General features: G+C 46.8%; 1 protein-coding gene across 1 annotated transcript in view; it reads left to right on the top strand.

Moving 5' to 3' along the window:
- Positions 1 to 3,734, top strand: part of LOC116925172 (zinc finger homeobox protein 3) — an 85,835-nt gene extending 82,101 nt beyond the window's left edge. Inside the window, 1 exon segment of the mRNA XM_045175728.1 lies at positions 2 to 3,734. Within this exon segment, the coding sequence (XP_045031663.1) occupies positions 2 to 3,734 (3,733 nt within the window).
- Positions 3,735 to 12,786: the final 9,052 nt, after the last annotated feature.

Raw genomic sequence — 12,786 nt, forward strand, 5'->3', positions numbered from 1 at the left:
CGGGCCAGCAGCAAAAGAGGGCCCGAACGAGGATCAGCGACGACCAGCTCAAGATCCTGCGCGCCCACTTCGACATCAACAATTCGCCGTCGGAGGAGACGATCGCCGAAATGGCGCGCCAGTCGGGCCTGCCTCCCAAAGTCATCAAACATTGGTTCCGCAACACGCTGTTCAAAGAGCGCCAGCGCAACAAAGACTCGCCCTACAACTTCAGCAACCCGCCCAGCACGACGCTCAATTTGGAGGAGTACGAGAAGACGGGCGAGACGAAAGTGACGCAACTGAAGGCCGAAGAGCAAATGGAGATCCAGCGGGCGTTGATCAGCACGCGGCCAGTGCCGTCGATCAACAGCAAAGCGGCCAAGACGGCGGCCGCGGCCGCCGCGTCCGCAGCCGCAGCCGCCGTGGCGGCAACGATGGCCTCAGCCGCTGCACCTGCTGCCGCTATCGCTGCCCCTGCTGCCGAGCTGGTTCAAGTGAAGAAAGAAGCCGTATACGAAGCGCAGGAAACTAGCGCCGAAGACGTGGCCAGCCGTTCGACTCCGCAGCTCTTGCCGACGACGCCCGGCCATCCGTTCCACATGCGCAGCAACTCGCCCATGACGAACCTCTCGCTCGCCTCGCTCATCAGCTCCCAGTTGAACGTGGACACGAAGAACTGTCACCTGGCGGCCGGTGGGGGCATGTTCCCTCCTCGGCCGACGACGAGCGGATCGGCTCTACCTAGTCCCGCTGCCGCCGGATTGGCCGGTTTGAGCCCGGGCCGCATGAGCACCGACCAGAGCCCGTTCAATTTCTTCGCCACGTCGACTCCGCTACCCATGGCCCCTCTCACCCCACCGGGTGGGGGAGGAGGAGGAGGTGGAGGAGGCAACTCGAGCAGCGGCGGAGGCGGCCCTGGATCGTCGACCGGCAAACGCGCCAACCGGACGCGCTTCACCGACTATCAGATTAAGGTGCTGCAAGAGTTCTTTGAGAACAACGCCTACCCGAAAGACGACGATCTCGAATACCTGTCGAAGCTGCTCTCCCTCTCGCCCAGGGTGATTGTGGTGTGGTTCCAGAACGCGCGCCAGAAGGCCCGCAAAGTCTACGAGAATCAACCGGCCGTGGCTGGCGGGGCCGGCGATCCGGCTTCCACATCCGGCTCGGCCACGCCGGGCTCCGGAACGTCGGGCGGCGGAGGAGCGGCAGCTGGAACGGATGCCGACGGTTCGGGTCGCTTCCAGCGCACCCCGGGACTCAACTATCAGTGCAAAAAGTGTCTGCTCGTGTTCCAGCGCTACTACGAACTCATTCGCCACCAGAAGACTCACTGCTTTAAAGAGGAGGACGCCAAGCGATCGGCAGTCGCCCAGGCAGCGGCCGCCCAGGCGGCTGCCTGTTTCTCGTCGTCGGACAACGACAACAGCAACTCCAGCTCGCTGGCGGACGCGTCCGTCATGAGCGGAACGGCCTCGTCTTGCGGCAACGCTCCGCTCTTGACTAGTTTGCCTAAATCATCTGCCACGACGGTCATCAAGACGGAAGCCAACGTCAGTGCACCTCCTCCACCACCACCACCCAAGCAGACGGAGCAGTTCCAAACTCAACCATCGACGCAGCAACAACAGCAACAACAACAACAACAGTCGCAGAACGATTCTGCCTTCCATTGCGAGCAATGCGGACTGACGTTTTCCCGATTCGATTTGTGGCGCGAACATCAAATCGTCCACATCATGAATCCCGATCTGTTCTCCGGAAGCGCCGCGGCGGCCAAAATGGCTGCCGGAATGGAGAATCAGTACGCCGCTTTGATCCAGCAGCATCAGGCGGCCGTCGTGGCGGCCGCTGCCGCCCAACTGTCGGCCAGCCTTCCGGCCGTCAGCGCCGGGAGCAGCGGTCAGATGACTCCGCCATCGGCCGCCGGCTCTTTGATTCCGTCTGGAAGTAAGCGGAAGCACGAGGTGGTCGAGGACGACGAAGATCGCGGTGGAGGCGCTGGCGGATGCGGCGGCAGCGGAAGCGGAGGCGGCGGGACGGACGGAGACGGGCAACCGCGCGACAAGCGCCTCAGGACGACGATCCTTCCCGAGCAGCTGGACTTCCTGTACCAGCAGTACCAGCTGGAATCGAATCCGTCTCGCAAGATGCTGGAGACGATATCGCGCGAAGTGGGCCTCAAGAAGCGCGTCGTCCAGGTGTGGTTCCAGAACACGCGAGCCCGCGAGCGCAAAGGTCAGTTCCGGGCGCACGCCCAGGTCATCAACAAGCGTTGTCCCTTTTGTCCGGCCTTGTTCAAAGTCAAATCGGCTCTCGAGTCTCATTTGGCCGGTCGTCATCCGGATCAGTTGGCCAAAGGCGAAGTCAACATCGACGCCCTGCCCGACATGACCGACGAAGACTCGGACACTGGAATGAACCTGAACACAAGCTCGTCTCCCCATTTAGGTTCCAGCCACTCTGTCCAGTCGGGGTCGGTCTCGGCGGCCGAGGCCAATTCGGCGGCCGCCATCCAGGAAGCGCTCACCAAGAGGCTCTCGGCCGTCTCCAACTACCAGCAGTCGATGGCCTCGCTCTCGATGCTCTCGTCCCTCTACTCGCAGGGGTTCGTCGCCCCGCTGCCCGGCTTCGAGGGCAAAGCCGAGGACGCCCTCAAACGTTACGCCAGCGACTATTTGGCCAGCGCCGGAAACGCTGGCCACAACGGAGGAGCTTCGTCGGCCGTTGCGGTGGCCAACGCGACGACGGCGGCGGCGGCCGCCAACAGCGAACAGCGCCCGTCGACCGGCAATCCAACGGGAGACATTCCGCTAGATCTGAGCCGGCCCCTGTCGCTGCCGCAAGGTCTGACTCAGGGCCGGCCGGAGAGCGCCATGCAGTCGGACGTCGGGACGGACGACAATCGGTCGGAGCACTACATGGACTATTTCGACGAGAGCAATCCGTCCTCTCCGATGCCCTACGGCAAGATGGGCGGCGGGGGCGGTGGCAACCAGAGCAACTCTGGCAATGCCAGCATGACGGGCTCTGCGTCCGGCGGCCAGAACAAGCGATTCCGCACTCAGATGAGCGCCGTCCAGGTGCGCGTCATGAAGTCGCTCTTTTCCGATTACAAGACGCCGACCATGGCCGAGTGTGAAGCGCTCGGCCGCGAGATTGGCCTGCCCAAGCGCGTCGTGCAGGTGTGGTTCCAAAACGCGCGCGCCAAGGAGAAGAAGAACAAGCTGAACGCGCAGAAAGCGGCCGGCGACTTGTCCGGCATCGAGAACAGCCTGGGCACCAAACAGCCCGACGGCTGCGACCTTTGCGACTTTAAATACTCGCACAAGTACGCTGTTCAGGACCACATTTTCACGCATCAGCACATCGAGCGTGTCAAGATTCACGTGGCCGAGCAGTCGGCCAAACACGGCGACGACATGCCCACATCGGCGGCCCGCCCATCGAAGAGCGGCTCTGGCCATCAGCAAGACGGTCAGGAGCCATCGACGCCGGTCGGCACTGGCGGATCGAGCGCCGAGACGACGACTTCGCCGCCCGGCAACGCAGCCGAATCGGCCCAGCTGGAAGCGCTGCTCCTCCACCAACTGTACGGAATGGGCTACGGAGCGGCCGGTGTTCCAGCTGCGGCTTTGGCGGCCGCAGCCGCCGCCGCAGCCGCCTCTTCGTCGTACAACAACGCGCAGCAACAGCAACAGCAGCAGCAACAACAGTCGAGCACCAACGTCATGGCTGGCGGTGAGTCTTGACTTCCCATTCATTCTCACTGTAGTTGCCAGCGTTTTTTCTTTGTTCGTTTCCATCGGCCGTCAATTTTAGCTTTTTGAAAAGACGGAAAGAGGCACTCGATTTTCGGTCATCTTGTTTTTTGTTGTTTGTTTTTGGCGTTTGGTTCGTGCTGGCCGTCCAGCAAGAAGCGAAACAAACGCGGAAATGAAAGAGATTTGTCTTGTTGTTTCCATTCGTTTTGGATATTTGCCTCTGTGTGTGTGTGTGTGTGTGTGTCTATCTGTTATTTTGGAATAAGACGAGGTATGTGTGTGTGTGTAGGCGAAGGCAACAAAAAAAAAAAAACACCTGCAGACGGGGAATCCGATGGAGGTAGAGAGGGATTAATTAGTTTTCCTTAGCGGGAGATTCCTGCATTTTGAATAAATTAATTGCATCGGCGCGCGTAGCTGTATAGCCAAAACGACCACGTTCTATTCTCTCTTTTCTCTCCCCTGTGTTTTCGTCCTCTTTTTTTTCTTTTTTTTTTTTTTTGTTTTCTCGTTTTGGTGGGGCAAAAAAAAAAAAATGTTTTTAGTCGAATGGAATAAAAAAAAAAAAAAAAGAATGAATGAATAAGGAAGAGAACACAGAACGACAGCGGGGGTGGTCGTGGTTTTGTCTTACTACATCACCTGGGCCGTTGCATTTTAGATGGGCCATAGCCTTTTTGATCATCTCCCTCTCGTTTCCTCAGTTTCTTTGATTCCATTTTTATTTTTATTTCCTCTCTTATTGTTTTGTATTTATACATATCATTCTAGTGATTCAGATGCCTCTCTTTTTTATTTTGTTTTATTTCGTCTCCTCTTTTTTTTTTGTTTTTTTGTTTTCCCGACTTTGACTCGGTCCCGTCTGCCGACACGTCATTGTTTTCCCACCGTCCCCCCTCCACCCCTTGAAAAAAAAATGCCCGTCCAAAAAATTTTCAAAGGAAAATAAAATCGAAATCAAAATGCAACCAACAAACCGGCGTTTTTTTTTTTGTTTCTTTCTCTTTCTCTTTCTCTTTATTTTTATTTTTGGTCTGTTTTGTTTTGTTCTTCTTTTTTTTTATTATTTCGTTAACAACGGTAACAACGACATTTTTCAAAGAGCAGCCGTTGTACTAATTGCGTAACAGAAAAGTCAAACTGAAGGCTCTTGTGTTCAAACTCTTGTTTCGCTTTCGTCCTCTTTCGAGCGGCACACCCGATCCCCCCCCCTTCTTCGGCATCGACCAAGGAAACTGAGTGTGTCCCTCGATTGTTTCAATTCGTTGACTGTATAGTAGTTTTATATCTCTACGATTCACGGGATTTGAAAGGGAAAAAAATAATAACCTTTTTCTTTCATTTCAACTTTTTGTTTTGTTTTTATTGAAAGAAACAATTTTGATTTGATTTTGGAGCGTTGCATTTCGCGCGTTGACTTGTTTTTTTTTGTTTTTTTTTTAGAAAAAAAGAGGGCAAAAGACACAGAGAAAGAGGGTGGCCCGAGGTTAGTTTATGTGCGTCTTTTTATTTTATTTTTTTTTCTTCTTCCTCTTTTAGAAGAAGAAGAAGCTCCGGCTCGCGCCCGAGTCCGTATCAAGGTGCGGCGCTAATGGCACCACTCTCTTTTTCTTTCTTTCTTTTTTTGAAATAATAAGACAGACACACACACACACACAGAGAGAGAGAAACAATCAAACTCGTAGATCGTATCGGGGTGCGCACGCGCAATATTTTATGCGTACGTGTCAAATGAAGAATGAGAGAGAGAGAGAGAGAGAGAAAAAATGTACTCAACTTGCAACTTTTGATGGAAGCCTTTTTTTATTTTTTGCTTATTTCATTGCTGGCCGACGTTTGCGCTTCTCCTTCTACGAATCAAAAGAATGCAGGTCATTGTTTGTTTGAATGAGCGCACCACCTTGACGCTGCCTTTTTGTTTCAACTAAAAAAAACGTTGGACGAGAAGAGCGATGGAAAAGAAAAAGGAATGATGAATCGATTGGAATTCTCTTTCGTATGTATCATCCGCAGGACCTCGATGGAAATTCGAGGAATTTTTCGTGTTTTATTTATTTGGGTTTTTCTTCTTCTTCTTTTGTGTGTGTGCGTTAAAAGGTCACGCTCTTTGGGGGCTATGGCGATGGCTTTATACTATAAGCTTGTGTGTAACGGAGCATATCTACATACACACACAGCTTCTTGCTCAATTTTTGTTGTTCTCCTCTCGTCGTCGAAAGAGAGAGGCCATAACGCAGTGCTGGCAGAGTTCTCTTTTCGACATCGATCATAACCGTTCCCTTCATTTGTCTCCCGCTGCGCTGCCAAGTCCGTCCCGACTTGAGTTCATTACGGTCGTCTTGCTGCCGCTTGCCTAACCTTTTACAAGCCGTTGCATCGTCCAAACACACACAGAGAGAGAGAGAACTCGGATATAGAACTCGTTTTCTTTTCTTTTCTTTTTTTTTTTCTCAAAATGGCCTCTTATTTTCATGCGTGTTTTGTTGTTGTTGTTTTTTTTTTTCCTACTACCTGGCCATCTGTCCATGTGTGTGTTGTACGCACGCGCGCTGCTGGACCCTATACGTGTAGGCACATACTAAGAGTTGCAGGGCACGTGCTCGGGTCAATCGCGAGAGGTCAATCGCGTATAGTGTTGTACCATATAACAACAACAACACCATCCAGCCCAACGACTAAGGCGGTCTTGGTAGTCATGTGATGAGGGGCCCAGACCTTATTTTTTTTTATTTTTAAAGAGTGAGCCGGAGAGATGTTTCATGCAAGCATCTAACCATTACACACACACACACACACAAAAAAACTAAAACAAAACAACAACAACAACAACAGAAAAAGGAAACACGGTGCGCTGCAGGGCCAGCGAAAGCAGAACCCTCATCATCATCATCTTTTTTTCTTCTTCTTCTTCTTCTTCTTATACCATCTGCTGGTTGCCTTTTTTCTTACTTTCCAGCAATCCCGCCCTATATTTAACGACCCATCTTAATTCCGATGCGTTAAGGTGTTGATTCATTTCTTCTTCGTATAATATTGCCTATCTCTATCTATCTATTTGGAAGAGAAAAAGAAGAAATATATTTTTTTTGAATAAATAAAATCGACATTCTTCGTTAGATGAATTTTTTAAATCAACGTAAACTCCCCCAAGTAAGAAAAAAAAAATATCTTTCCCTCTTTTAAAAAAATTCAAAGAAAGGAATAAATACCTTAAACTATGGAAATCGTATAATACCTGTCGGAGAGGCTGTGATTCGCTCGAGTCATTTGGGAACCCGTCAACGTTTTTTTTTTCTTTTTCTTTTTTATTTTCGATCGTCCGTGCCCTAACGTGAGCAGACAGTACGATATTAAAAACATCAACAAGTTTTTCTCTTTTCTATCTCGAGTGCTATCTCTCATTCCATTGGCTTTTAAGCTGTCGAGCCTTAACGAGCGTCTGACGCATACAATGGCGTTTGGTCTGACTTAGGAATCATCATCGTCGTCGTTGTCGTCCGTCTCCGTTCCCAGCCTCCATCACCCCCGTGTTTGGTATTTCGCCAATTGTCTTTGATAAAGAATCTTTATTATGTTTTGTTTTTGTTTTTTTCCTCTTTCAAAGGTAGAGCGGTAGATTGCGCAATTGGGAGGGCCACACGGTTCGAAACGCGTCTCAAAAGTCCTCCATTGAATGTGTTCTCTCTCTCTTTTTTTTTTTTGATGTTGTTGTTTTGTTTGTTTTTTTCGAGTTAATCATGGCCATGGAAGGAGGGCGAAATCGAATGAGGAAAGAGATTTGGTCGATTGCGTCAGTTTATGTCGAGTTGGCGTCGCCGGCGATGGTTTGTGGGATACGAGAGAGGCGGAGCGGGCAAGCCAAGCAGAAGAAGTCGATGTTTAAGAGAGAGAACGAAAAGGCGCAATAGTAGTGACCAGGGGTCTTAATTAATTTAGAAAGATGACGTCAGCATGACGAGCACCGTTTCCTTGTTCAAATACAACAGTGCGCCAAAAGACTATGCCCGCCTTAATAACAATTCCCCTCCTTATGCTACACACACACGCGTAGATACACTATAGATGGTGGGCTGCTGTCAGGATAATTTTTCTTCTTCTTTTCTTCAACTCCTTCGTCTCGAAAATGTCCAGCAAAAGAAAAGTCTGCCATGTCACCGCCACTCATTTCCCCTCACTTTTTGTCTGTGTGTTCATTTAATATTCTCTTATAGTGTCTGTGTGTGTGTGTGTGTGTGTGTGTGTCTATATGGGATATTTCGAATATATCCTGTACTGCACGCCTTCCTCTCTCTGCCCCTCTCAACTTCATTATGCATTCTCTACTCTCTTGTGTGTCTCCTCCGCCGGTCATGTGCCTCTTTTTTTTTTTCTTTTCTTTTTCTCGATGGTGGAACAAAAACATCAGCGCACCAACAACAAGGTCCTTTTTTTCTTCTTCTTCTTCTTCTTCTTCCTGACTCAGCCGCTTGCTTTTGGCTGCTGGTACTGCCCCCTCGTCTTGCTCTGCGTAATTAACGCCCGAACCTCTCGGTAATTACGAGCCGTGTGTTGCCGTGAACGCCTTAGCTCCTGCTCTCTTCTCACTTATTCTTCAACGTTTTCTCTGTAGACAGGAAAAGAAAGAGAGAGAGGGAAAAAAAAGAAAATGGCTACGACGTATGAAAGATACTCTACACACACCAAAAAAAAAAGCAACCCCTCCTCCCTTTAAGAAATTTTCAAATTCTTTTCAATTTGAAAAATTTTTTTTAGCCGTCATTGCTCGTTTCGTGTTCTTTTCCTTTTTTTTTTTTTTTTGTATAATGACCAAAAGGGACCCGAGCGATCGTGACCAACTCGGGTTGCAGGAACTTAGTCCTTTTTTATTTTTTTTTTTAAATTTTATTATTATTATTTAACTATTACCAGCTATTAACTATACACGTATTAGTCTAACATGTACATATTGAAGGGTATCACTCTCTACGACATCATCAGGGCCTCAAAGTCGTAAAAAAAAAAAAAAGAAAGAAAATTCTTTCCTCATTCCATCAATGTGAAGTGATGACCGAAGCATTATTTTTATTTTTTTTTTTTTAATCCTTCTTCGAGGAGTTGGAACAAAGTTTTTCTTGTTTCGTAAGGACAAGGGTAAATTTAGGTGACGGCGAGTTGTTTCTCATCGATTTGTGTTTTTCTAAATATTTTTTATTGACGTTGAAGCTCCAAACCGAGCAACGTTTATAAAAAGAAAGAAAGAAAGAAGGAAGAATGAGGAATAAATAGGAGGGCTATGCTTCCTGCCCACCTGCGCTAGCCCAGCCTGACGGGAAATCGTGAATCGATTACACGAAACGCTGCAGCGACATGTAAACCGAATGGAGGTTGGGGGGAGGGAGAGAAAAAGAAAGACGGATCAATACCCTAATAATAATAAAATCATAATCTAACAAATATTGAATTATCTCCGTCCACTTTGATTTTTTCATTCGGTTATTTTTGATTTCAATTCCTTTCTTTCTATCCGCGCTGTTGAGTAATAATGCCCCGCCTCCTTCTGCCGTGTGTGCATTCATTTTCGGCTGGATGGACGCAGGATTGGAAACGCTGCCATCAATCGACATGGCGAATTCCACAGGTGAATGGGTTTTTACCTCTTGTTGTAATTATGGGAAGAGGACGATGGCGCGGCGGCATCTTGAGAAAAAAAGTTGTTTCAACAGAGAGAGAGAAATAAAAGGGGAACGGGGTGGGGGACGGCTGCGCATACCTTGAGTCTCTTCGAGTGACAATTATCAGTGCCACAGGGCAGACACTCTGAAGAAGAAAAGCCGGCTTCATCAACATCCCATCGCTATGTTTCTCTTTACACACTCACACACACACGCGTAGCTATACATGCATATCTCTACCGCACCAAGATGCTGTGTACATGTACGTGTATTTTATCCTCGCCCTTCTTTCTCTCTCTCTCTCTCTCTTTCCAATCGGTTTGCCTTCCCTTTTGATTCTTCATCTCTTGCATTTCGTGTGTATTTTTTATTTTCCATTTTTTTTACTGTGTCGAACGAGCGCAGTTTTCCCCACCGACTGGCAACAGCAGCAAGTCTTGGTGTGTGCGCTCTATTCAGTCATTCTCTCACACTGGGCTCACACCTGGACTCACCTTTATTTCCCTCCCCCACCTCTTTCTTTTCTCTTCCTCCCTCCACCATCTTTTATTTTTTATTTTTTTATGATATTTCCTCACTTTTTTCTCTTTCTCTCTCTCTCTAGCACCTTCCTCCTATCCTTCAGTCCGGTCCATTAACATGCCAAACAGGTTGTGTGTCTGTGTGTGTGTGTATATGCTGTGCCATTGTATACTTGCAAGCTCTATACATAGAGACTGTACAGTCCCTGGCAGAGGCCATCTCTCTTTTTCACTTCTCTTTTCTGTTCATGTTCCTTGTCTCCCCCCCTTTTTGGGGGGTGGAGAAAAAAGAAAAAATCAGCTGTGGAGACACTGAATAATAGAGACCAAAATAAAAGCCATTTCCGAGCGTTCACGTATAGGGTTGTCTTCGTACAACAAACAGGGGATGGAAAACCTTCATTTTTTTTTTTTTGTATTCTTTTCTTAATCCTCTTTATGCATCTTTGCTTCTTCGTCTTGCAGCAAGACTTTTACTTATTTAAAGAACACACACACACGCACACAGCTCCGTAGACTGTGGAAAATAGACGGTGGGGGGGAGGATGAGAGAGACAGGTATTGTCAAAGAGACATGTTCTACCCCATCAGAAGTAACAGATAAAAAAAAAACTAAAGTAAAAATTGAAATAGTGTATATGTATTATAAATCTCTTTCTCTTCTTTTTGTGTGTGTATCAAATAGGGAAAAAGAAATAGGGGAATCTATACAAAAAAAAGAGAGAGAGAACGAGGTCCAATGCGTGCATTTTCATTGTCACGACTAATGGCCGCCATTTTGAGGGGGGCTGGAGCAGCTCTCTACTTTGGTTAGAAAAAGGAGACTTATCAATCAATCTTCAACTCCCTTTATTTTATTTTTTTTTTTTATTTAATATTTTTCTCTCGTTCTTACCTCTTTGGCCATAGAAAGAAGTTCAGCATCAAGGGAAGAAAAAAGCTCTCTGTTTCCTTCATTTTTATTTAAATTTTATTTTATTTTTTTTCTTCGTTGAATTTGAAAATGAAAAATGCCGCTCGGTCTTTATTTTATTTTATTTTAATTCCCGTGTGTTTGTATCGGGCATGAGGGGGGGACGGAGGCGAGCACTTGCATCACCTCTCTGTCGGCGGGTAGCTAAAAGGGACGAAGGCGGGCAAGGTGAGAAAAGAGGAAAAAAAAAAGGGCGACATGTTACTTTTTGTGTGTGTGTGTGTGTGTAAGTAGTACGGCCTTGGTGAAATCACGTTTTACAACGAATAGGCAGAAATCTATCAGTGGCGGCACGATACGATACAAAATAGCCATTGAGATGAAACTATGTTGTTTCCATCGCTATTCCAAGCTTCTTTTTTTATTTCATTTTTTTCTCTCTCCTTTTGATCTCTCATTCGCTGCCTCCCAAAAGTCGACAATACTCCACATGTGAAGGATTTTTCAATCATCTTAAAAGTCGAGAGAGAGAGAGAGAGAGATCGAAAAAAATAAGAATGAGATGGAGAGAATGTATGCGGAGAATTCCAAGACCGACATTTCGTGTGCGCTCACACAACAGAGAAAGAGCATGAAGGTAGAAGAAGAAGAAGAAGAAGACAATCGAAGGAATGCCAGAGACCCCCAATGCTCGCCTATATACCTCGCCATCAAAACACACAGACATACCTTGGATATCGATTTCAATGATCGATCTGCTCTTTCTTTTTTCTCTCTCTCTCTCTCCACATGACATCATCCCAAAAGAACTCTTATTTTTCCCACATGTTTTGATGATATTTTTTTTTCCTTTTTCGACTCTCTCATCAAACCACACAGAGAAATTTTGAAAAAAAATAAAAAAAATAGCCTCTAAAATTCCTTAACTTTTTCTGATTGTTGTTGAATGAGAAACGATCCTCTTCATCAATGATGGAGAGTTTCAGAGATCTGTGAACGAAGATACGATAACAAACAACAACAAAACTGGATAAATGGAACCTTGACATACCGACAACATGATATAAAAATTGTGTTTTTTCTAAGGCCATTCGTAGGAAACGTAATAATTCAACAGGTTTCGTTGTTGGATTGGCCTTTTGTTTTTGGGGCGGTTGCGTTTGTTTTGGCTTTTGCCGTGTCGTTATCCATGTTGATATCTCATGCAATATGTAATGGCGCCCCTATCTCAATCGAATCTGTCCCTATATATCCGAGTGTGTATTGTTTCATCGAGAAACAAAAGCGTCCGATGGAAAACACGAAAAAGGTCTTCATTTCCGCACATTCCAGCTCATTTGATTTTGCGTCAATTTTTGTTTTAAAACATGTTTATAATGAGAACAAAAGTGGGCGACTTCGAGAAGGGCAATGTGACCGACATTTTCTTTGTCTTCCTTCGGAATCTAAGCATTTTTCAGTTTGTAACTTTCATCGAATGATCGATCCGTTTTTCTACAGCGACAACTGGACGTTCATTTTTCAATGGCGTCGGTCCACTTGTCTGCGGTTTTGGTGCGTGAGGGGAGGGGGTTGCCGCATTTTGAGTCGTCACACATGTTCCAGTTTTTAGACTGTCTATTGCCTTGTTTAGTTTGTGTGCGTGTTAAGTGGTTAACAGAAAAGGGGAGCAAGACTAGACAAAACAAAAACCGCTTGAAAAAAAAAAAACTGTTTCATTTTTATTTTTTTTTATATTTTACTGGACAAACACAGCGTGCGCAAGTGTTCCATTCTTTTAGCTAAACGAGTCCAGAAACTTGTCTCTTTTTTTTTCTTTTTTTTATCAGAGAAATTTGATCAGACCCCATCCCGTCTCGGTCACGTCACAGTCCGGTCAATCGTATCGAGCCTATCGACAAGAGAGGAAAGCCAAGGGGAAAAGAAAAAGAAAACAAAAAAGGTCGATGACGTTA

This window comes from Daphnia magna, linkage group LG6 (assembly GCF_020631705.1).
Source record: "Daphnia magna isolate NIES linkage group LG6, ASM2063170v1.1, whole genome shotgun sequence".
NCBI classification, from domain to species: domain Eukaryota; kingdom Metazoa; phylum Arthropoda; class Branchiopoda; order Diplostraca; family Daphniidae; genus Daphnia; species Daphnia magna.